The sequence below is a fragment of the Balearica regulorum genome, chromosome 2, assembly GCF_011004875.1.
Source record: "Balearica regulorum gibbericeps isolate bBalReg1 chromosome 2, bBalReg1.pri, whole genome shotgun sequence".
NCBI classification, from domain to species: Eukaryota; Metazoa; Chordata; class Aves; order Gruiformes; family Gruidae; genus Balearica; species Balearica regulorum.
Genome location: NC_046185.1, coordinates 128,919,671 through 128,942,294, shown reverse-complemented (window position 1 = coordinate 128,942,294; position 22,624 = coordinate 128,919,671). Strand labels below are relative to the sequence as shown.

At 37.2% G+C, this 22,624-nt stretch overlaps 1 protein-coding gene across 3 annotated transcripts in view; it reads right to left on the bottom strand.

The window, feature by feature from the left end:
• Nucleotides 1-22,624, bottom strand: part of TBC1D5 (TBC1 domain family member 5) — a 322,332-nt gene that overhangs the window by 135,776 nt on the left and 163,932 nt on the right. For all 3 annotated transcript variants that reach the window (XM_075745858.1, XM_075745859.1, XM_075745860.1), the window contains 5 exons: nt 13,736-13,844; nt 11,803-11,892; nt 11,628-11,699; nt 8,754-8,821; nt 2,327-2,429 (listed from right to left, as the gene is read on the bottom strand). In XM_075745858.1, coding sequence (XP_075601973.1) covers nt 2,327-2,429; nt 8,754-8,821; nt 11,628-11,699; nt 11,803-11,892; nt 13,736-13,844 — 442 coding nt within the window. The remainder of the gene's footprint in view (nt 1-2,326; nt 2,430-8,753; nt 8,822-11,627; nt 11,700-11,802; nt 11,893-13,735; nt 13,845-22,624) is intronic.

Sequence of the window (22,624 nt, the reverse complement as noted above, 5' to 3'; positions counted from 1 at the left end):
GGGAAGTGGGGCTTGAGTGAATGGTAAAAACAGAACAGTAGGACAGGAAGATTGACTGCAACATAGGTATTTGCTAAAAGAGGGAAAAAACCCATATCCTGTCACCACCACAACCTCTAATTTCTATTAGCTAATTCAGAGAAGAGTACTGATGGACATGTTATCTAAAAAGAGAGGGACATGGGGACAAAAAAGCAGGATTGTTACTAATAAGCTAACAGGAGCATTACTTCAAAAAACCCCAACAAACTCACCCTTTTAAAATGAGGTAATAAAAAAGAAAAGCTCCTAATAAAAGTGACACGTGACCACAATAAGAGAGGAAATCCACAGTCCTTTGCTATTTTGTGGACTTGGCGCAGCACCACGAGACTTGGGCGATACACTGAATATGCTTCAGAGAGATTAAATCAACAGTTTTTCATGACCCAAATTTATTTCATTTTCTGCACTTCACCTCTCCCCTTAGTCCTGTGGCAACCCCTTCCTGGAATTACTGCACTACTGATGCACACCAGTTGAAAACAGAGGTAAAGAAGTTTTCTTTGTCAACAGCCTGTAGGCTCGCAAAATTGAACCTGTTCTTTTATCTGCCTATGTTCATTTAGCCCACCAAGCAGTCTTTATTAAAGCTGAGGCATCAGGCAGTCAAAGTTCATTAATACCATTTATATAATCTCTGCAGTTTCAATTAACTCAGCAAGACATTCTACTACATGATAACAGTCTCATTAATTCAATAAAATCCCATAACTATTAACAATATGGTCTATGTTAAACGGGGTGTCACCTAGTAGAAAATAATAGCTTTAACAGCTTGTGATGAAACTCAGGGTTTTTTTTTTTTAAATTTGATCTGGCTAAATATTCCATCCTTATGCAGAAAGGTATTATTTCTTGGTAAGGAATCAAGAGGATTTTAAATATGAGCAGAGGGTAATTAAGTCCTTTTAAGTTATATCAAAGAGTAAAATAATACCTCTTGTTCAATAAATGATAGACTAAATTAGCTAAAATGTGTTCTTCCATTTTCCCACCATCAGTACTCCGGCCTATATTCACTAGAAAGGGGAGGCTAAATGAATACTGCTGAAGTATTTTCTTTAGCAGTGCCCTTCAAAATACAGCTCACAAATCTCATTTTTTCTTGTTCTCAGGCAATACTAGTCCTTACTCACTGTCTGTCAAAGATGAGAAATAACCAGTTGACAGAGACTGTGTATGTTTGATAACTATATATTTGATTTTTGATATAATCTGTAAGACAGTTTTTTCAGAAGTAACTGTTCCTTCAGCTCATATGTGTCATTTTTTTCACAAAACGCCACTAATTTCCCGGCTTGAGGACAGGGTGGTCACAGATCATGCCTGAAAGCATACAGTGTCTTATAAAAATCTTCACATTTACTGGACCTCTATATTTTTGTCATGAAAAATTTTCTGCCTAGCTGAGGTTTGCTGCTCTACAGTTTATCCTTTGTCCATGCACACAGAGCATCCCTCCGTTTGCTAGCCCCTACTTACCCCACAGTTAATAGCCTGAAGAAACAAATACAAATGTATTTATGTCAATACTTTGCATATTGGTCTTACTATATTCATTTAGTATCAAGGTTATACTCACTTCAAAATCTTCAGAACAAATATCAAATTAATTCAGCCTGCATCCCATATGGATGCAGAGTTAGTGCAGCTTTAAGGCTTTCTTTACCATTTTATCAAAAATGGTTTGAGCAGGCTCTCCTTCGGGTAACACTGTAAAAGTGGTATTTGTAACACCCTAATCCTTCTCCTCCAGTGAAGAGGCATTTGTCAGCTGCATTGTAGTTGGATGCTACAGGGTTAGATAAAGGATCTATTCGCTAACGTACCACATGGCTTTAGCACTTTGAGGAAGAACTTGAAATGTTACGTAAAACTTAAAATAGTAAAATTTGCCTAAATTTCAGAAGTCATTATTTATGTTTTTTGTGTATTCAGTACTATTTTTAATCCTGCTGCATACTTACTTTCTTTACCTAAGCAGAGCAAGCCCTTCTTTTTTATTTTCTTTCTTAACCAGCACTGAAGAGAAAGATGTTGTTTATAAAGAAATTTGAAGTTAGATGACTTAGCAACCTTAAAGAGAACAATTTGAGGGACTGCATTATGAGGAAAAAGCATATGTTATTCAATGAGCTTACTTTTCTTACTATCCAGCTGACAAGCAGCTCTTTGATTACTTTAGCATTATGATACAACTTCAGATACAACAGAACTACATTATTGTCAAACCGTATAGAAAATGTGGAGTCAATGAATGCCACCTGTACAGTAGTTTCATTACCTGTTTATAAAGCAACTGCTCATTTTCTCTGGCGTAGCAGAACAGAACATCTGTAAGAATTTTCCTCACACTCTCTTGCTGGAAATACTGCATTTCAGGAAAGCTGAAAATGAAGAAATACAGTGAAAGTAAACAATATAGCACACAGAATCTCAGTCGCTGGTCTTCTAGAAATGGTTTTAGCTAAGAGAGCACCTCCCTTGTCTGCTTTCCCATGGCTCTGTGAATTGTGGGTGCTGCTAGAGTAAGAATACTTCTAAAGACTTGTTACATTCATTTTGCAACCAAAATTCTCAACCATGTTCTTTAATATACATTATTCTGCTACACAGATACAATGATATCGCCAGTTATATTTAAATAAGCAGTCCCTTTTAACATTACGAAAACTAGAGATCTGCAAGAATGAAATAGAATGGTAGACTCTTTTAATCATCAACTTCTTACACACAGCCAGTCTACTGAGAATGAATGACTTGGAGAATCTAATCCAAATAAAATGATGCACCATATGAGTATGTTCCCAATTGACTAAAGGATCAAGTGCCTTTCCTCCTCCGTGTCATGAAAAGGAGTTGAAGCAGAATGGAAGGAGACAGAACGAGGGACGATGACCGAAGCAAAGATCTACCCTCTCCCTCCTGCACACAGACTCTTGCTGTCAAACCTAGCAGCCCAGAAGACTGTCCTGGTCCCAGGTGGCACAGAATCCCAGTAGCAACTTAACTCCGAGACTGCGCTCCGCTGATTGTCAGTCCTTCACCAACAAATCTAAAACTTGCTAGGAACACTGAGAAAAGGAGTGTGATCAAAACCACCAAGTGGACACTTCTTCTCCCCTAAAAAACCGAAGTCAGTTAAAACTCGGTTATCTATTGATAAATTTGATTCAAGTAAAAAGTAAGCACCAAAGATCAAATCTCCATAGATAACAATTATACTTTATATGACATGCTCCCATTTTTTTAATCTGTGTTAGGTTGGGAACTGTAACTGGATCAGTTTGCCCCGCCGTTTCACAAATAGTGCTCAGCCCTGCTCTTCCTTTTTCTCAGTTGAGCAAAGGAAGAGTACGAGAGCTACAATATGTTAAAGAAGTTTGTAAGATTTTCAGGTCTAAACTGGAATTAAATAGAAGAAAGAAGACTATTTCAGAAGAAGCATATACACAAGGGTTCAATATTTCATGAACATTTGAAAAATGATGAGCATTTTAATGACAAGATTATTAAAATATCTCACAACCGACACGAAAATCAGTATCCTAATTTTCTTGAGCTCTAAGCAAGCTCCATTATATCTTACTAGCATCTTTTTTACGCAACATAATTAGGCACTGTCTTTAGTAGCTGTCTGAAATAAACTTTAAAATTATGAAATAATTTTATACTCTGGCAGGGCAAATATCCTTTAAGTGAAATGGAATGAAGTGGAAATAGTGTGAGAAAAGGGAAAAAAACTTCTGGGAAAATCCTGTTATCTCTGTATAATCCAGGAAGATGTAAATATTTACAATCTGCAACTATTCTGAAACAACTCTCACCTGTGCGTCCTGCTCCTTGACTGTTGGAAGTAGTAAATCAAGTGGTTACGCAGGATGCACTTTAATGAATAAGTGCACAAACAAAAGTGTTTTCATGCTTACTGAAGAAGTAACTAGATGGCAAAAAATATTTCATAAAGCAACCATCCCAATCCACATCCAAGCTATGTGAGGCAATAACAAATACAATAAAAATATCTGGAAAGGTATAATACCAAAAAGAAAGGAAAAGGTAAAGCTGGACAAAGAAAACCAGAACACTTAAAAAGACAACAACAGTAGGCCTCAGGCTAGATTGCTGAAATAAAGCCTATAGTATTGTCAGTTTTAAAATGAAATCACATGGATTGCAGATAAGTTTTCTTCAAGCAAACTTTGTTTTCCCTGCTTCCCAAATCTGAGCCACAATGCTAAACTTTACAACAGTTGTATTAAGGCTGTTGTAAAACCTGACATGGAGAAACAATACAAGGAATTATAACAAATTACTTCAGATAAAACTATTAGTGTAAATAATTACTGTGGTCATCTCACAGAGGTGATGACAGGTAAGGGCAGAAACATTTAAGGTTAGAAAGGTGCTCTGAAACCCTTGGGTGAAAGACCTTGGAATCAAGAGCCGAGGCAGAGAAGACACCGTGCCTTGAACACAGCAATGCTGAGGAAGGCATTAGGATGAGAGGTGCAACGTTTTCCTGGCACCTGGTGGGGGTAATGGTAGACCAACATTTGGAAACTTGTTTGCACTTGTACTAATCATATTACTGTAAAGGAAGGACAAAAGTGCATTACAGCAGAGACCAAAAGTGCATTACAGCAGATGGCAATCGACGTAATTTAGGGGTTTGAAGAGATTATTTCTGAAGGACTGTTATTCAGACCTGCCCTATGAAGTTTAGGAAGAGAAGACTAACAAAGAAAACTCAAAAATACACAGAGATATCTGTGAGGATCTAGTAATACCAGAGATTGTGACAGAAAGGATAATAACGAACTCAGGAATAAGCTGGCTGAAGTATTAATTATAGTAAATGTAAATACAAGAGATCACGAGGGAACTATCAGTTCAGGATGGATTTTTATGGAGAATGTCATTTTATGATTAAAGCATTGTTTTAGAAATACAGTATCCTCAAATCAGGCAATGTAAGAATACTTTTCATGAACACTAGAATATTACATTTAATTACATTTCTGAGAAAAACTGCATCAGAACATGGGAATTTTGCTAGACTGTTTTACCACAACCGCTACAATTAAACAACAGCGCATTCAAGTCCCCGCTTTCTGAAAGTGAAGACCCGCACGAGTTAGTTACCATTTTTTAAAACATTCCTTTAGCAGAGGCAGCCAGACTTTGACACAGAAGAAACTTAGGCTGGCAACCAAATGAAAGGATGCACAAATACTTTATGAAAAGAATTTTGTGGCAGACAGAAATGAGGGTCTTAACCACAGCCACGGAGCGACCACCTTTGCTTTCACAAACAGATTCCACCCCCCGCCATTCCTCATCCCTGTTACTCAGCTGGAATGGGGAATGCTACTTAACCAGAAAAAATGGACGGTGCTCTTGCAATTGCAAAGGTTTGGTAAAGAATAATAATACCCCCTCGGCCACTCACTTTTTTTTCTTGAAAAGGAATAAATTGGTATAAAGGTAGCTCTCCCTTGCAGCAGTCCCTCCTCTTACATAGAAACTAGATACTGTCTCCTGTGTTCATACTCAATGGATTGCTGTTTCTCCCATCTCTTCTATATGCTTAGGAAGGAGGTAGCTGTCTAATGGCTTTTCCACTACCTTTTTGAGTGGGTTTTTTTTTTTTTTTTTTTTTGGGAGATGGAGAATTTGATACAGCAGCACCCACCACTACTCATCTTCACACGGCTTCCATTGTCCTAAACTGTGATTGTTACTCCCGAAGCAGAAACTAGGCAGACCAAAAAATAAAAAGACTACTACAAAAGAAAAGAAATCCACTTGCTTAACCTACTAGGAATTCCCCCTAAACATTTTGTTTTCTTAAGATAGTGCAGAGAAAAAAAGGGTAATCAAATCTAGCCATTTACAATCCTTGATATACAAGATGATGCCAGCAAGTAGACTGATACTTCGATTTGACTGGTAACTAGATGCTCTTGCATCTGCCAATCTGCCGATTTCCATCTCTGCAGAATATTTTTAAAAATTATTATTTATTGCTTACCTTCTTAATCATCACAAAATAAATCAGCATTGTTCCTCGGTACATCTTTTGAATGACAGTAATTAATCATTGTATTCTTAAATCTGTTATGAGTTACTATGGTGCTAGATCACGCACACCTTCCTTTCTCAGTAGAATAACAGAATGCAGTATTATAGTCATAACTTGGTTGGTACTGCTATCTACAGCTAACGTAAGGCTTTTACTTGCATTATAGTAAACCTCCCTTACCTCCTTCCCACCCTCATTTTTAGAAGCTTTTCACTTGAAAGACATGGTGTTTGGTTCCAGCTCAAAAGTACATATTTCTAGACAGCTGAAGGAAAATCCATTCTGAACCTCTCAACTACCATAAAAAATAAGTCAGGTAATTAATTGAAATGTTGATCACTAATGAGCTAGGACTAACTTAGCAAAATCCTTCCCCACTTCCCTCCAATATATTGGAAGTTCTTAGTATGCAACAGGCAAAAAATTATATTTAGACATTATGGCTTGGATCACTCTCACCTGACTTTAGGTGACTACAGTTTAGTTAGGTACAGGTGAGCTAGAAGCCTTTTAAAATTACTGAAGAAAAACATACTTCTCAACAGTGTGATTCATCAGACCTATACTAGACATTTACTTTAGGAAAACATGACTTGTGTCCTAGAATTCTTCAGGTACATAGATGCTAAAGGACGATTAGCCCAGCTGTGAGCACCTGTGTTTTACAAATCTAATTATTAGGCGAGATAAGGATTCACAAAATGTATATGAACACACACTCATGAACAAACTTTATGACAGTTCCCTTTAGGTAACAGAATTCTGAAGTTTAAAACAATTTCAAGCAATAACAATTTAAAAAGCATATTTCTACCCACTTTTCCCATGTATTATTACTACACTTCAAAGAATTCTAATAAAAACATTATAGAGTAAATTTTTTACTGCTTTGATAGACGGACTCTGGCTTGCTACTCTGTGTGCAGTTAGCATCACTCTCTACAGCATTATTTACTTGATGCTGTTGGATGATGGAGTACTGAACTCAATGGCAAAGAATATAAAAACATTTGTTAAATAAGAAACAGAAGCTAGAAGGTAATGATTATGGTAACTGAATATAATACTCAATTATTTTAACCTTTAATAAAAAGCATTTTAAGTTAAAGACAAACATTTAAATTGTAACTCCAGGAATTTATTTAAAGAATGGAAATGAAAAGGATAACATTAAAGAGAGGGTACTTAGATTCCAAAGCCAAGGAATGTAGACCTTACCGCTTCTCACACTGATGATAGTTTACAGATACACATGTATACATAAAATGCACACTATGTTTTATGATTAGGCAAACAACAAGTGTACATAGACGTTCACATGGTTTATCAAATAAAGTCATGTTACTTTGATAAATTTTGCTCCTTCATTGTTTGACTTATTTTGATATTGATGACACATAATGTATGCTGCTATTGTTTCAAGTAGACATTATTTTGTATAAATAGATAAATGGAAATTTCTTTAGGCGCTATTACTGATATTAGTGAATATTACTTACTCTGCCATTTGCCAGAGTGAAAGCCTGGACTTTGTGTGTGTGTATATATATATGTATATTTTTAAATAACAGTCTTACATCCAACATAACCTCTATACAACTTTTCATTCTCCAATTATAGTTTAGATACGTATATATTTTAATCTTAGAACATCCTGAACTGTTTCCTTTAACAAACAAAAAATACCATCTGTGAGAATGCACATGAAAGCATCCTCAGACTTTAATTATACATCTCATGGCAAAATGCATTCAAGAATGGGTCTAGGGACGGACATATAAAATATTCCAAAACCAGAGAGCAATGATTTCTACTGCATGACTTTGTTTCTGTAAATGAAAATGTGAGAACTTGGGATTTGTAAAATCTATGACTATTGCCACTTTTTTCAAGTTATAAGGAAAAATATTTGCAATACAGTAAAATTTCACATGGTAGTGAAAACATTAATTGAATTAATTAGATCTACACTTCACTCAATGCTTCCACTCTGAGAAGAAACGTTTTCAGGAACTGAGTGTTCTAACTCAAACAAGTTCCTAAACAGGAATGACCTAAGGGCCAAGAAGATGAAAACATAAACACAGTAATATTAGGACAAATTTTAACAGGCATATGTGACAAATAACACTAGAAAAGTGATAAATAAAAATAGAAATGTTTAACTTCTTTAGATGAGTGACATTTCCTTTACTAATAACAAACTGCTTTTTTTATTATTGATTGAATAAGTGTTAAGAATTAAAGAAAGTCATCTGTTGAATCTTTTATTATGATCATAATTTAGTTACAAGACCTTTCAGTTTCTCTTACTTTCTCTTTGCTTCGTATGGAAAACTCTACTTTAAATTTCTCGTAGTAATACATTGCCTAATATCTTAATTTAGAAGAGCTTTTCTTCAATGATACCAATAAATCTCCAGGGTTTAATGTTTAACTTGATTTTCTCGTTTTTCACTCCGAGCAAGCTGTATTTTTATGCATTTAATGTATGTTTCTACACACTCGTGTTCAACAATCCTGACATTTACACTAACCGAAGTCAAGAAAACACAATATAATGTATACCACATAAAAATGCAGAATCTAAATTTATATATAGAAATTTCTTTAAAGATGTACATACGTTCTTGTTACATCTTGTTCAATCATTGCTCGAAGCTCTTTATCCTGGAAAAATTTATTCCAAAGACTCTGAAATAAGGAAAAATAATTGTATGAAACAGAGACTTCTACTAATATTTAAGGCTTATATACTACATCAGCAAAGTACTGTACAAATATTAACTAATTAATTCTCAACATTACTGGTAGATAGGTATATCAGTATTTTACAGGTGAAAAAGAATGTTCGTGACCAGCCTAACGTATCTAAGAAAGGCAGTTTAGATCAGAGATGAAAACATTCCAGTTCCTGGATCCTTGTTCTAGGCTCACTCCACTTGCTCACTGGATGGCTGCAGGTCTGTGAGTTACTTGTAATGGTCTATGAAGAATATTTAGGAAGGCAGAGTGAATTCAAACTTACCAGAACCAGTGGCTCAACTGAAAAAAATTCAGTAGTTTACTCATGGAAAAAGGTCTGTCCCACTGTACTGTACTACATTTCTCCCATGAATGTACGAACTCTAATTGGAAGATGCTATCATTTGCATACTAAGAAATTGTTGGGAAGTAGGCTAGTTTGTCTTAGTGGAAGCAAAACCAAATAAGGAATGTATGATGATCAAATACTTATTATGAAAATGACATCATTCTAATGCTACATATGCACACTGCAGATCAAGACCGGCCATTCTAAAAAAGTTCTGATAGGGAAAACCAGGCTATTTAAAGCTCACTGTCAACATAAAATAAAGAAAAGAGTATGAAGTGGGTTTTGCTGCTTCTATATCTGTGCTTATGACCATTTTCATTCTCTTTCTTTGGTTTCCATGCCTTGTTTACCAATATTTTGCAAAAGCTAACCTGAAAGAAGTCAGCAAATGTTGTTTGTATGCTCCAGAAGAAGTAGTGTAAAGCCTATTCTTTATGTGAAAGGGATGGTAGCTTGGCCATATTGATCAAAACAGAGAAGGAAGAAAATCTATAGCAGTCTTTTCACGCAGGTTAGTTTTCAGATAGCAGCAGCGCCAGTGAATGAAATACCGTACAAAGAGAGTGGCTGCAATACTTCCAGAATTTCTTGCTCCCCTGTAAACAGTTCATTGCCATGGACGCTTATGCTCCACAGAAAGAGAAGAGAAAGTAAATTCATGTTATCTAGTAAAAGGAAAGTAAAGTAACAAAAAAGAAAATGTTAATTAGCTTCTATATTTGTGCTACAAACTATGAAAAAAACCCTCCAAACTTTCTATTTATATCCTTGACAACGCCTCACACCGAACTAGTGCCTTTTTAACTTGCAGCTCTTTTCATGCAGCCAGATCACATTTGGAAACTCCCTTGCCCCTGCTCCCAGCCCCGGTCCATCAGAGCAAAGGACGAAGGAAGAGATTCTCTCTTGCTGAAAAGGAAGCAAACCCCTGGACACTGAAAGGGTAAAACATTAAGTCACGGCAGAGGCGCAGAGGCACTGAGCTCTTCATTCCTACGCCTGCTTTGGCCCCTGGCCTTGTTTCACAGATTAATCCCCTGCCACACGCTCTGACATGTTAACCTTTGCCTTCTGTCTCCTGAAGACATCACAGGCAGAAAGAAGGTTGTGCCATTGCGTAGAATCGCAAACTACAGCAGAAACACTCTAAATCTTTCACATTTGACACAACTTTCTGTCCAGCTGGATGCACTAACGGTTTGATGGTGTGCACAGTCATACTGGCTGCAAAGCCACAAATGTGCCTATGATCAATACTTCCATGTTTCCACCAGCAAATCTCTCTCTCCTCCTACATTAAATATGAAATCCTACATTAAATACAAACAAAATATGGGTTTCCATTTGTGAACAAACTGGAAGTACAATTAGGACCACCAACGATATCTGTAGACAGTCTTTCCAGGTATACATCTCTTAAATGCAGCCAAATGAATTTTTTTCATGGTATTAAGTTATTCTGAAAATTTGATAAAAAAGAATTTTCCAAAATGGTAACATAATTAACAGAGAAGTTTAAAAAGATGTGCTATGAAATACCTAAGAGCTTTTCAGGTATAATAAAATGCAGTGTAAACAAACAAACAAACAAACAAACAAAAAGCCTAAAATTAAGCTCCCAAATCTACATGTAAACCCTCATCAAAATGTCATGACTTTGAAAATACCAAGCTACTAGGAGGTCCCATTAATTTCAGTGAGAGCTAGATGCTCGGTATTTAATGACAGGCCAAATACTTCTACCACATTTTTGGTATTTCTTTAAAATCTGGATCTGTCATTTTGCAGCTTGCTGCTTTCTGATTAGAAAAGAAACGTTTGTTTCTTTTAACAGTATAAAGAAAAAGAAATAAAAACCTTGGAAGAAATGCATGTCTTGCAGCCTGGTGCTTTAGACATTAACTCAGCACGTATACAACTCAGACATACAACAATTCCATTTTTGCTGGAGAAAAACTTCCAAGGCTGAACAGTCTTCCAGAGGAAGGTTCTTCAGTATTTGCTGGTAACAGCATTCCCTTCATATTGACTGTTTAAACACTCCTTCAATTACAGCCATTTTGTGTATAAAATGAAAAAACACAGCAATAAAAAAGCGTATCAGTCAAAAAAAGGATAGGCTGTGAAACTGGACTTATTGTCCAGCACCAATTTTTTTGTTCATCACAGCCTTCCCTGTGACAAGCCCTGAAAAATCAGAATATTAACCTGGAAATGAGCATTTCTGGCTGTTCAGCAGAGCCTGGGAACCACTGTTAACACAAATCAGTTTGGAAATTCAGGAGGGAGATATTAGCACCCGCCATTTTTCCTTCTTCAGCAAGAACTCACATTGTGTCAGGATGATGATGATGATGACAATTTTAGTAGCACATATATTGACAGAACCAAGGGTCAACTTACCCCCTCGTCCTGAGACAGCGGGTTGTTGATTATCAGATCTTGCTGTCCTGCTTTCCGAGGGTTTGTAATGTGCTGGGTAAAAACAGAAAAAAATCAAATCCTCTTCTGTTATATTGTAAGTATTAACACCTATGTCAATGCATGACAGCAGAGAACCTATTTTGTACCGACTTACAATTTCTTTGATCTTATTGTAAGAAGTTCTTAAGTCTGAAGTAGTTTTAATCCATTGACTTCTGTCTTGGGGTAGAACCTCCAGAAATAACTATCAACGAAACAAAATAAATCCATTAAGTTTAATCAATTTAACATAGCTTTTCATATGAATCCTACCAGACAGCATAAATCAGGTCAGAAAAGAGGAGCAAGTACTCTACACATACGGGGAAGAAAGCAAAGACCTATAAAACACCCCTGGCTTTAGAATGTTCCAGTCAATAAATAAGAAGTTAGAAACGATAACAGTTCTATGGTAGGAAATAAAGCATTAAAAAAACCTGAAGCCACAAACTCATGCTTTGTAAACTCTCACAACTTCAGTAAAGTTGATTGAGACTTCCACGGCAGAAATAAAATGCAAAGAAGACATGAAAATAAATATACAAAACTTGAAGCTATTTACATAACTCCGATGAGCTAATGCAACATGCTTAAAACCAAACATGAATGGAGAGCAGAAACTAAGCACTCAGAGATATACTTGACCTAAGGAATGTGGAAAGGGAAAATCTTAGCCTACAGAAAAGTAACATGTTCTAGAATTCTGCAAGACAGTTAAAAACGTCGATTTTGCAAAAAGTCCTTGAGAATGCCCACATCTCAGTTCTTTCATAGCTCTGTTTAAAAAGGGTTAGAAAGAAACATCTATGGGAAAATACTATTTAATTGCATATAAGGAAAAAAATCCAGAGTATTTTCTTGCTTTTTAAATGTTTTTATTTACACATTATAAAGTGTTATGAAACAGTAAATACTGAGAAAAAAAACCACCTCAAATTATTAAAAATACTTAAATATTTCAGAACTTAACAAAAATATTGATAATATTTTAAAAAGACAGTCTAAACCAGAGCCCTAACCCATATCAGGACGTGCAAATAAAAACAGCCTTATTTCTAAAATAAAACCACTCCTTGATTTAATCAGTGGAGAGTGAGGGACTTGAAGCTCTTGTTAGTTCAGGGTTTTGAGTTATGGCCTCCTAATTCAGAGACTCAAGCAGCAGCAGACTGGTAAAACAACGCTTGTGGCACACATTCATCTGGCCTCCTGAAGAAAGTATTTTCATTAACCTTAAATTTCTTCAATGCTACGTATATTTCAAATTTCAAACTTCAATTTTCAAATTTCTTTCATTCTTATACAAAGAGTATTTTCATTTTCTTTTTATAGGTCTTTGTGCCAAAGTGTAGCTTGAGAAATTCCAAGTGAGGCAATTTAAATTATCAGTGTTAACATACAGCATCTCTACCAGGGAAAATGTTTTCTACTATCAAAATTAGTGCAGAACAGAAGACCTGCTGCCGGTGCAACAAAATTCTTTTGGACTTCATATAGCATCTTGCTTTCTTTCTCTCTTCCTTCCCCTGAAACTGTTAAAAAATACAAGAGACCTCTGAGGACCTGTTGTGTTTTAAGATTGGAAGACCTGGTTTCCCTTTCCATCCAGTCATTACAAGATGGATTGGTCCTCATTTTCTCATTTCACTGGGAGAAGCTGCTAGCAGAAGCATCAGACTGATTTTAAAGGAGTCCCAAGTTCCACAAAACATAAATTGTGAGACAACCTTCCTTTTTATTTCCAGTGCACGACTTCACTGCACAGAGACTGAGAAGAGAGATGGCTGCGCGGCACTCAATTCTAAACACACCACCCAGCACAAAGAGGTTCCTTCCTAGGAATCTTTTGCTATCACCCGCAATTCAGCTCTAAGGCAACTCAATATGATTAGCGAATGTCCTATGAATTATAAAAATGAGTAGGAAAACATTGGGATGAAGTCTCTTGGAAAATTCATGATTCTTTGCATCAATAATCTTCCAGCACATCAGGTAATGTGTTGATATATTGCAACCACAAACTGTAAATAAATATTTTCTCTTCTTACCTTCCAGCAAACACTACGGAACCTGCTGCTTCTCAGCTGCCCATTAATCCCCTTCAGCCGTATAGTTGCCAAGTAATTGTTGTTTACAAATAGTTCTTCCCATTCTTTACTGCGTGCAAAAGCAAAAGGAATGAACATTTAAACAACAACAAAAAAGTCTTAGCTGATTTAAGGACTATATGACACTACACAATTTTGTATAAGCAGAGGAAAGGAACTTTTTTAATGTATATATTTAGTTGTGTACCATTTCTAAATGCATGGCTGTCTTTTTGGACACATTTCTTCTTTGGATTTAATGAATATGTAGATCGCTATAATTATGCCAGCTACTGAAATTCATAATGTCTATGGAGGCTATTCCATTTCCTCTAAAATGTTGGTACTGCAGTTCAGTGAATAAACAAGAAAAATGAATATTAATATAAGCACATTCATGTTTCAGCTGTAGACAAAGAAGTACCTATTCCAAAAATATGCAACTGAAAAGTATACTGTTGACTGTATTTGCTTCTCACATGACATATTTGCTTAAATGAACCTTCTTTTCTTCTTAATGTCAAGCTGGGCAGTTAAGCATAATAGAAGATGACTTTCTTTAACATTTAGTGCTATTTACTATTGAAATCACTCCTACTTCTTTCTACATGATCAGTTTTAAAATTTTAACAGGTGCTAGCAAATTTAAAAAAACATCAAAAAATTAAAAAGCCTCACTGTATAAACTGTTAAAGGCAAGCTTGAGTACCTTGCAGTACCTATGGCTGACTAGATAAACAACCTAAATATGCCTCCCAGGCATGCAGGCACCAGGGGCCTAACACCTGTGCCTCATTAATATACAAGTAAATCTGCTCTACTGGGAAACAATTGGAAATTAATTGTCCCAAACCATCTACTGAGTTAGAATAAAAGAATTAAATCTGTATTTCCTGCACCTTCTACTGAAACGAATCTCAAGAACAGGATAAGCCATTTGATGGTCTTCGTAGCCCAAGACTTGCTCACAGACTTTGAGCAACCACTCTAAAATCCAAAGGGTAATTTCAATGTAAAGAGATGGGTTATGTGCAAGGAAATGCGTTTCAGATTTATTTTCAATGCATGTCCTTAAGGTGAATGTCTCCCTCTCCCACTGTCGTGTGGGAGACTATTACTTCTCCCTGGGAGACCAAATGAAACCAGAAAGAGGGAAACTACTATTGTGACTCCAGGGTAAGATCTCACCAGATTTCTGTCGCTAAGGAGGGTCACAGAGTGGGTTACACTAAATACCAATGAACTCTGGTTTTGCAAATTGCCCTAAATATTTGCAAGCTAGAGTTAGATAGTTTTCAGCCTTGTAAAATGAGTTATGAGGGTGACTTTTTTTAAACCTTGTTTTAACTAAAACTTGCTTGGTTTCTGAGCAGAATTGTATGATACAGTTGCTGGGAATAGTTGGGGAATGGACTTGGCAAGCCAGGAAATTACGGTCCTGTTCCTCTGAGACAGGAGTGAACTTACAATCCATGCTGAGACCAGACATGTTGTGCCTGTGAATGCACCACCTTTCAGCTAAGATTGTTTTCTAAAAAAACGGGTGTTTACTTCTGGGCCTTGATTATTAACTACTTTGATAAGCGAAGGTACTCCAGATAAGGACAAAGATGACTAACGTAGTGTTACCTTGCAGGGGTTAGGGCTGCTTTCAGCTTCTGCCACTGCCGATATTGCCAAGTGACCAAAACAGCAGCAAGTAACTCCAGTGGTCTGTGGCAGCTTCTCTCCTTCCTGCCACATCCCCCATTCTCCAAGTCAGAGAGACTATCTGGTCATTTTGCTGTCTCCCATACGTCCTCACCTTCTGCAGTGAGCTGCCTACGATTGTTTACCACAATTCTGTCTCCTTTAAATACAACGTATGGTATATAGCAGACACAGCTTGAGAAAAATCTGGCCCTTTCTTTCACAGTCATTTATACTTCAGTAACTACAGTATATTATGCCTATCTAAATAACCCTCCTATTTCTATCACATATAATATTCTTTGTTTGACACTGTAAATTTTGTAGCATCGTTGGCCATTATAACTCCTGCCAAGCTGGCTCCCTAAGGTAGTGATGCATCAAGAGTGACACATTCCCCTGTGCACACAACAGGTCAGACTCTGAAGCTATTCACATTGTTCTGCAAGTGGATGACATTCCCACAACGTCTTTGAAAATGCCGGTATGTCAGCTGAGTTAGCAAAAGGTTTCAACCAGCGTAACTGAATAGAAAGAACAGAGAGGAAAGAAACTCTTCAGGTTATTTTTTTCACCAACTGCTGGGAGTGATTGCTACACAGTAAGAAAGTAATTTCAACACTTCTTAAATTGTATTAGTGCAGATACTATGCTTTGTCTTTTTTTTTTTTTTAAATTTGTAATGCAATTCCAAACACGTTTTGAACAAAATTACATTTAAAACAGCCAAAAGAAATTTGGCAAGATCCTATCTCCTCCGCATCCGCCCTTGGCTGCTGGGATCACTAAAAAGAAAAGTTATGAACAACTGGAAAAAAAAAAAAAGATTTGGAAGCTGGAATCTGCCTCAGTTTTAGTAGAGCTGAATGATATCTAAAATCCTTTCTGAACAACATTCACTAATTCATTTCTCAAATATTTTGAATGAAGCCTAATAAATTAAGCCTTACATTTCTAGAGACTGTTTCAATAATACAACACTGTGTTATATCAACAAGCTATCAATTCTAAAGGGATATTTTTTAAAAATTATATAGCCCTACTCTGTAAACTAGTATCTATGAGCCTTGTTAGCCCGGGCTTGCAGAAAACTCATCGGTCAAAGTGAAATGAGCAATGGAGATTGGAACTCAAGTCTACCACATCCCATTTGCTTCACTGAAGTGAAAGACTTCAAGAGCCAATTGGAACTACTTAAACTATGAATAAGCACATGCAATTGTTTTTAATAAAGCTAGAAAATTAAATGCATAATCATGTATTAATACCACCTTAGGTTGTACATGACAATGTTTCCTGGTTATTTTGCATATATTTTTCGTTTCATATTCTTATTTAAATATCCTGTCTGATATACTATCATACATATGATAAAGTTTTCATAATATAAAGCCTGCAACAGGAAAAAGTAATTGGATTAATGTTTCTCTAAGAATCGTAATTTCACATGCTGTGTCTATGCAGTAACCATCCAATGTAAAATATTTATTGGCATAAGTTAGGGACAGTTGCATTACTTAGAAGTGGGAAAAGTGCTCTATGTATGAATGCAAAAGCAAGCAAATCAGTGGAAGGGGTGAAGGTTGCAGATTCATTCTGCAAGGTTTGTTCTTAGTTCTGATTTGTTCCTTTTCATCTTTTGGAACATGGATGCATTTATGCATAACTACAAGAGCTTGAATCTGCAAAAGAATTTTACACTGGGGTCTGCTCTAATACACACACTTTCTTGCTTATAAGGAATGAGGTTGATCTTCTAGCAAACCATACGTAAGTATATTTATTCTTCTCTTTCTCTCCAACAGGACGTGTTTTGTGGATCTGATGCTTGTTAACACAGTTACAAACATTAGATTTTCAGAGATAAAAGTCCAAAGACTTGGGTGAGAAATGTATCTCTGTGATGACACACTGTAAGGAAGGGAGCACAATGAGCAGGACATTATATCGGAAAGTCTAAGCAAAATTTTACATGCACTTAAATACCATTTTTTAAAACATATTTAAATCCCTGAGGTCTAACATCTTAATAAAAGACACCGGAATGTCACTATGTCACAGCTATAGAGGAACAAGCAACTCTTTAAGAATGAGTGACACCGATAATGTAACAAGACATCTGGAAAATAATTCTGGAATTCAAACAGTAGTTCCTAGAGTTTTACTGAGGCAACACTGAGGTGTGGTTGTGTTGGGGAGAGGTAGCAAAGATTTTCTTCCACTGATAGCCTGCAGTGGAACATCAGCCTCTGGCTCTGCTGCTAAATTTGGATCTGCAGCATAACGGCAAAATGAATGCATCGAGCATAGATACGCAGAAGAATGCAACTGTAGCCCACCTAAGCTCATCACAGAATAAATACTCTATTCAGAAGAGGAAGAAATACATTTGAGGAAGAGTGGTACAGCACAGCCAGTAATCACCGCTAGTTAACTTCTGCATTTACCTATTTACAGGATAAAGCTGCTGATGTATACAAATGCAGATCCTTCCAAAGTTTAAAGCTAGTGTAAGAAGCATTTTTGTACGACGATGTTCAGACAACATTGAACTCTGTAGAAGACGCTGAAACCCACAGATATGTAAAAATGTAAATAGCCACATTAAATTACAATCTCTGCCACTGAAAAGGGGCAAAGATTCAGCTCTGGGACTGCAGGGGCTCAGACCTACCAGGTAAATGTTGCTGTCCATAATTATTTCACTTTCAGCTGAAACTGCAGATAACAAAGAAACCAATATCTATCACGTCATTAGACAGTGGGTATAGTTGTTTTGTCTCATGCATTTTTAAAATATTTTATGCCAAGTTTTGAAATCCCTTTTTTTGTGTCCATGATGAAGCAAGACCAATTCAATATTTACAACAACATTTAGATAACAAGGAGTATTTCTCAGTTCGTGAAAGAATACTGCAATACTATTGAAAGGTGTGAATATTTGCATACATATTTGAGATTTCAATCTAAATCTCGAGCTTATTCTACCCTCTCGACCAATATTGAAGGATAAAATGGACAGTCTCATAGAGATCCAAAGAAAACTCTTGAGCAGTGCTGCTAGTATTGGCTAAATCATCTAAAACAAAATGGTGTGCATGCTCCCAGAAAAGCCAATTTCACTTTTCATAGTGTTTTTTGTTAATCTTCAGAATGTGTTTTTTAAAATGTTGAGACCCAAAATCAGCTCCCCAGAGGCATCCAGTGAAGCAACAGGCTACTGAATAGGCCATCAGAAAGAAAACAAATTCTTGAATTATTGTGTCATATGTTTGGCAATATTGTTATTGATAGGAACATCAATAAGTGAATGTAGTATCTATATTTAAATAGAGGCAATAGTTTTTTTCAAACGTACTGTATAAATCCAAGAAACATGCAGAGTTTGTATTATTTATTATGCCATAAAACGAACATTTGAGAAAAAAAGTGAGGCAACAGCCAGGAATGTAATGAAAACAGAGTTAATTCTATAAAAACAGGGGGAAAAAACAATTGGAAGGTACTAACAAGTAATAAACAGTAAGTTTCTAAAACAAAACCACTTCTGAAACACATGGATTTTTATTTGCTACCCTGAAAATCCACTTGACAGCCTTAATGTGAAGGCTTATCAATCTGCTTGGAAAATATATGTATTTTCCTCTGTTTCTCGAACTCCTGCCTCAGGATACGAGGCAGAGTTAACAGCCATGTAAGTGTGGATATGCATGGCTGCGCTGCTGGGATGCTCAACACTCAAAGGCCAGATTTTTCTAAACCAGTTCAGGTTTCATTCTCTTTTGGCTGACAAACAGTTAAAAAGGTTTGAGTGAAGAAAGGCAAAATCACTTTCTTAACGTAAATACGCCAGCAAAAACTTCAGGTTATTAGCTATCTATGCTCTTTATCTACTGGTGTGTGCGTAGTACAGTCTGGGGAACTGAAATAAGGCCAGCACCTCTCGTAAGAGCATTGGATCCAAGATACGTTTCTCCATACTCCAAATTGTCCCCTTCCCCTTGGTGGTTCTCAGCTGAAGAGCCAGGTTTGGCCGTGGAAGAACACCTCACTGTCAACCCTGTAATTGTTCAGCTTTTGCAGAAGAATTCTTGTTACTGTCATTTCAAAGTCGAAATTTCATCAGCTCATTCTCCTCTACTCCTTCTTTTATGTGCACATTTACAGAATGGTGAAACAAAATTTAGATATTTTGTTCAATTGTTTTCATTTTTGTACTGTAACTGATTTGCCACTTGCAGAGTCAAGGTTTTCTAGTTTGAATCCCCCCCTAGCACCTCTGAAATCCTTTGCACGTACAGGCAGAACATTTACTTTCCTGTTGTCTGGACTAGAGTTCCCTGGGCAAGGTGGCTAATCCTCCTCTACAGCAATGGCAGAGATATAAACACACAGTGAGGGAGAGCCAACCGGTAAACTTTTAAACATTCAATATTATTTCCCTCCACCTTTTTAGTCATGATGCAGGCTGCAGAGAGACTGTATCTGTTGCTTCCTTCTAACTGGTGTTTCCACCATCAGATCTGCTATTTTTCCCTTCTGCTAATTCACACCAACAGCTAACCAGAGCTCTGTGAATTTTGTGCGCTCACATGCATGCAGCCTTGTTACACGAACAGACATGCCTTCTTTAAGGAACAGAAAAGTTAGAGCTTCCTGTAGTTCATAATAGAAGTTAAAAGCTACAGCTCTACAAATCATCAAACTAAGAAAATGGATGTAACCGAAAGGCTGGAGATACTTTTGGCAGGAATATGCCCCCAAATATTTCTGTACTCACACCTGACTCACTAGAACAGGTCTAGAACTGGTGTAGTCATGACAATATTTAAAATTATGCACCTGATTGCAACCCTGGGTGATTTTATGGTGTGCAGGGTGTCAAACACAAAATTCCAGTAAATATTGTTAATTCCATCTTAACTTTGTAAATCCATCAATTTTGCATGCAATGACATAAGAAAATGAGTGATTTCACGATATAACTCTAATCTCTTGAACTGACTAGGTTTTATTACCATCATTAAAAAACATGTAGTCTTACTAAAAGCAAGTCTTTGCTCTTTACATTTATTTCAATGGTGCATTACTTTGAGGCAGGTTTTGTCTTCAAGCTTCTTTGGATTAAAAACTGTTGTCTGCCATTCAAGTTTTACATACGGTTCTAGGTCATGGTGTTTTCATTTTTTTTAAAACCCAAAATGAAATCACTCACCAGGTGTATTTAGAACAGAGCATAGGAAAATCACGATATCTAGTTTAACCTTCAGTAGTTCTGTTACAAAGGTGTAGTACACAACTCTTCCACTTAAAATCCCACTGATGGCACTGATCTAGTCCTGGGCAAAGAACTGATCCTCTCCATGTTCTCTTGCAGCTAAACTCAGCCAACAACTCACTCCCAGTTCTGTGGCAGATATTCTTGCTCTTATGTCACCACACATCTCACCACTAATGCCAATATGTTTAAGATCTTAAAGGTATACTTTAGCACCAAAAAAACCATGGTGCCATTCACCTGTCAGTGTTAGTGATGTTCCTGCAAAGGTGATACGAGTTCTGAGTTTTAAATGAATGACAAGAAGTTCGTTGCATTACTTAGACCTTAGACTGACTGACCTTCAGAACTTTTAATATATATTTCAACTTCGTTATTGCCAGATGCGGTGTTAGAAGGAAGAACTGTGAAAGGTTTGGGGGCCAAAACGAAAATCATGAGAGTAATTCTGTTGGGTTTCTTTCTTTTTTTGTCAAGTTTACTAAATGACTAATGGTGCTTACAATAAAGGAAAATAGTCATTTAAAAAAAAAAAAAGAAAGAACAAAATACTTCTGAAATTTTTCTAATCTGACATTCCTGATGTCAAATGCTATGCTGCTTATGCTATTCAGCCTAGCACTGAATCTTTGCTTAGAAAATTATGTTTTTCACTCATACAGACTTTCTTTCTTCTGCTCTTGCCACAGGCATCTCCTCCTTATGATTCAGAACAAACTAATTCCATTTTAAGGATTTGGAATAATAGAGTTTACAGAATCACAGAATAGTTGAGGTTGGACAGGACCTCTGCAGGTCTTCTGGTCCAACCCCCTTGCTCAAGCATGGCCACCTACACCCAGTTGTCCAGATGGCTTTTAAATACCTCCAAAAAGAGCGACGCCACAACCTCTCCGGGCATCCTGTGCCAGTGCTCAGCCAACCTCACAGTGAAAAAGCATTTCCTGATGTTCAGACGGAGCCTCCTGTGTTTCAGTTTGCGCCCATTGCTTCTGGTTTTGTCACTGGGCACCACTGAAAAGAGCCTGGCTCCATCTCCTTTATACCCTCTGTTCAGATATCTATGGACTTTGGTAAGATCCACCCTGAGTCTTCTCCCCAGCCCTCAGCCTTTCCTCGTAGGAGAGGTACGCCAGTCCCTTCGTCATCTTTGTGGCCCTTCCCTGGACTCACTCCAGCAGCTCCATATCCCTCTTGTACTGGGGGCCCAGAACTGGACACAGTAATCCAGGTGTGGGGTAGAGAGGAAGGATCACCTACCCTGACCTGGTGGCAACACTCCTCCTAATATACCTCCGGATACTATTAGCCTTCTTCGCTGCAAGGGTGCACTGCTGGCTCATGTTCAGCTTGATGTCCACCAGGACCCCCAGGTCCTTTTCTGCCAAACTGCTTTCCAGACCCCAGCATATATTGGTGCCTGGGGTTCTTCCTCCTCAGGTACAGGACTTTGCAGTTCTCCTCATTGTACTTCATAAGGTTCCTGTCAGCCCGTTTCTCCAGTCTGTCAAGGTCTCTCTGGATGGCAGTACACCCATCTGGTGCATCAGCCATCTCTCAGTTTTGTGTTATCTGCAAACGTGCTGAGGGTACACTGCCCCATCATCAAAATCATTAATGAAAATGTTAAACACAACTGGACCTAGTATTGACACCTGGGGTACATCACTAGTTACCAGCTGTCTAGACTGCGTGCCACTGATCACTCACAACCCTCTGAGCCATTTTTCAACCCACCTCGCTGTCTGCTTATCCAGCCCACACACCAACAGCTTGTCTATCAGGATCTTATGACAGACAGTGTCAAAGGCCTTCGTGAAGTCCAGGTTGACAACATGCACTGCCCTCCCCTCATCTGCCAGGCCAGTCATTTCATAGTAGAA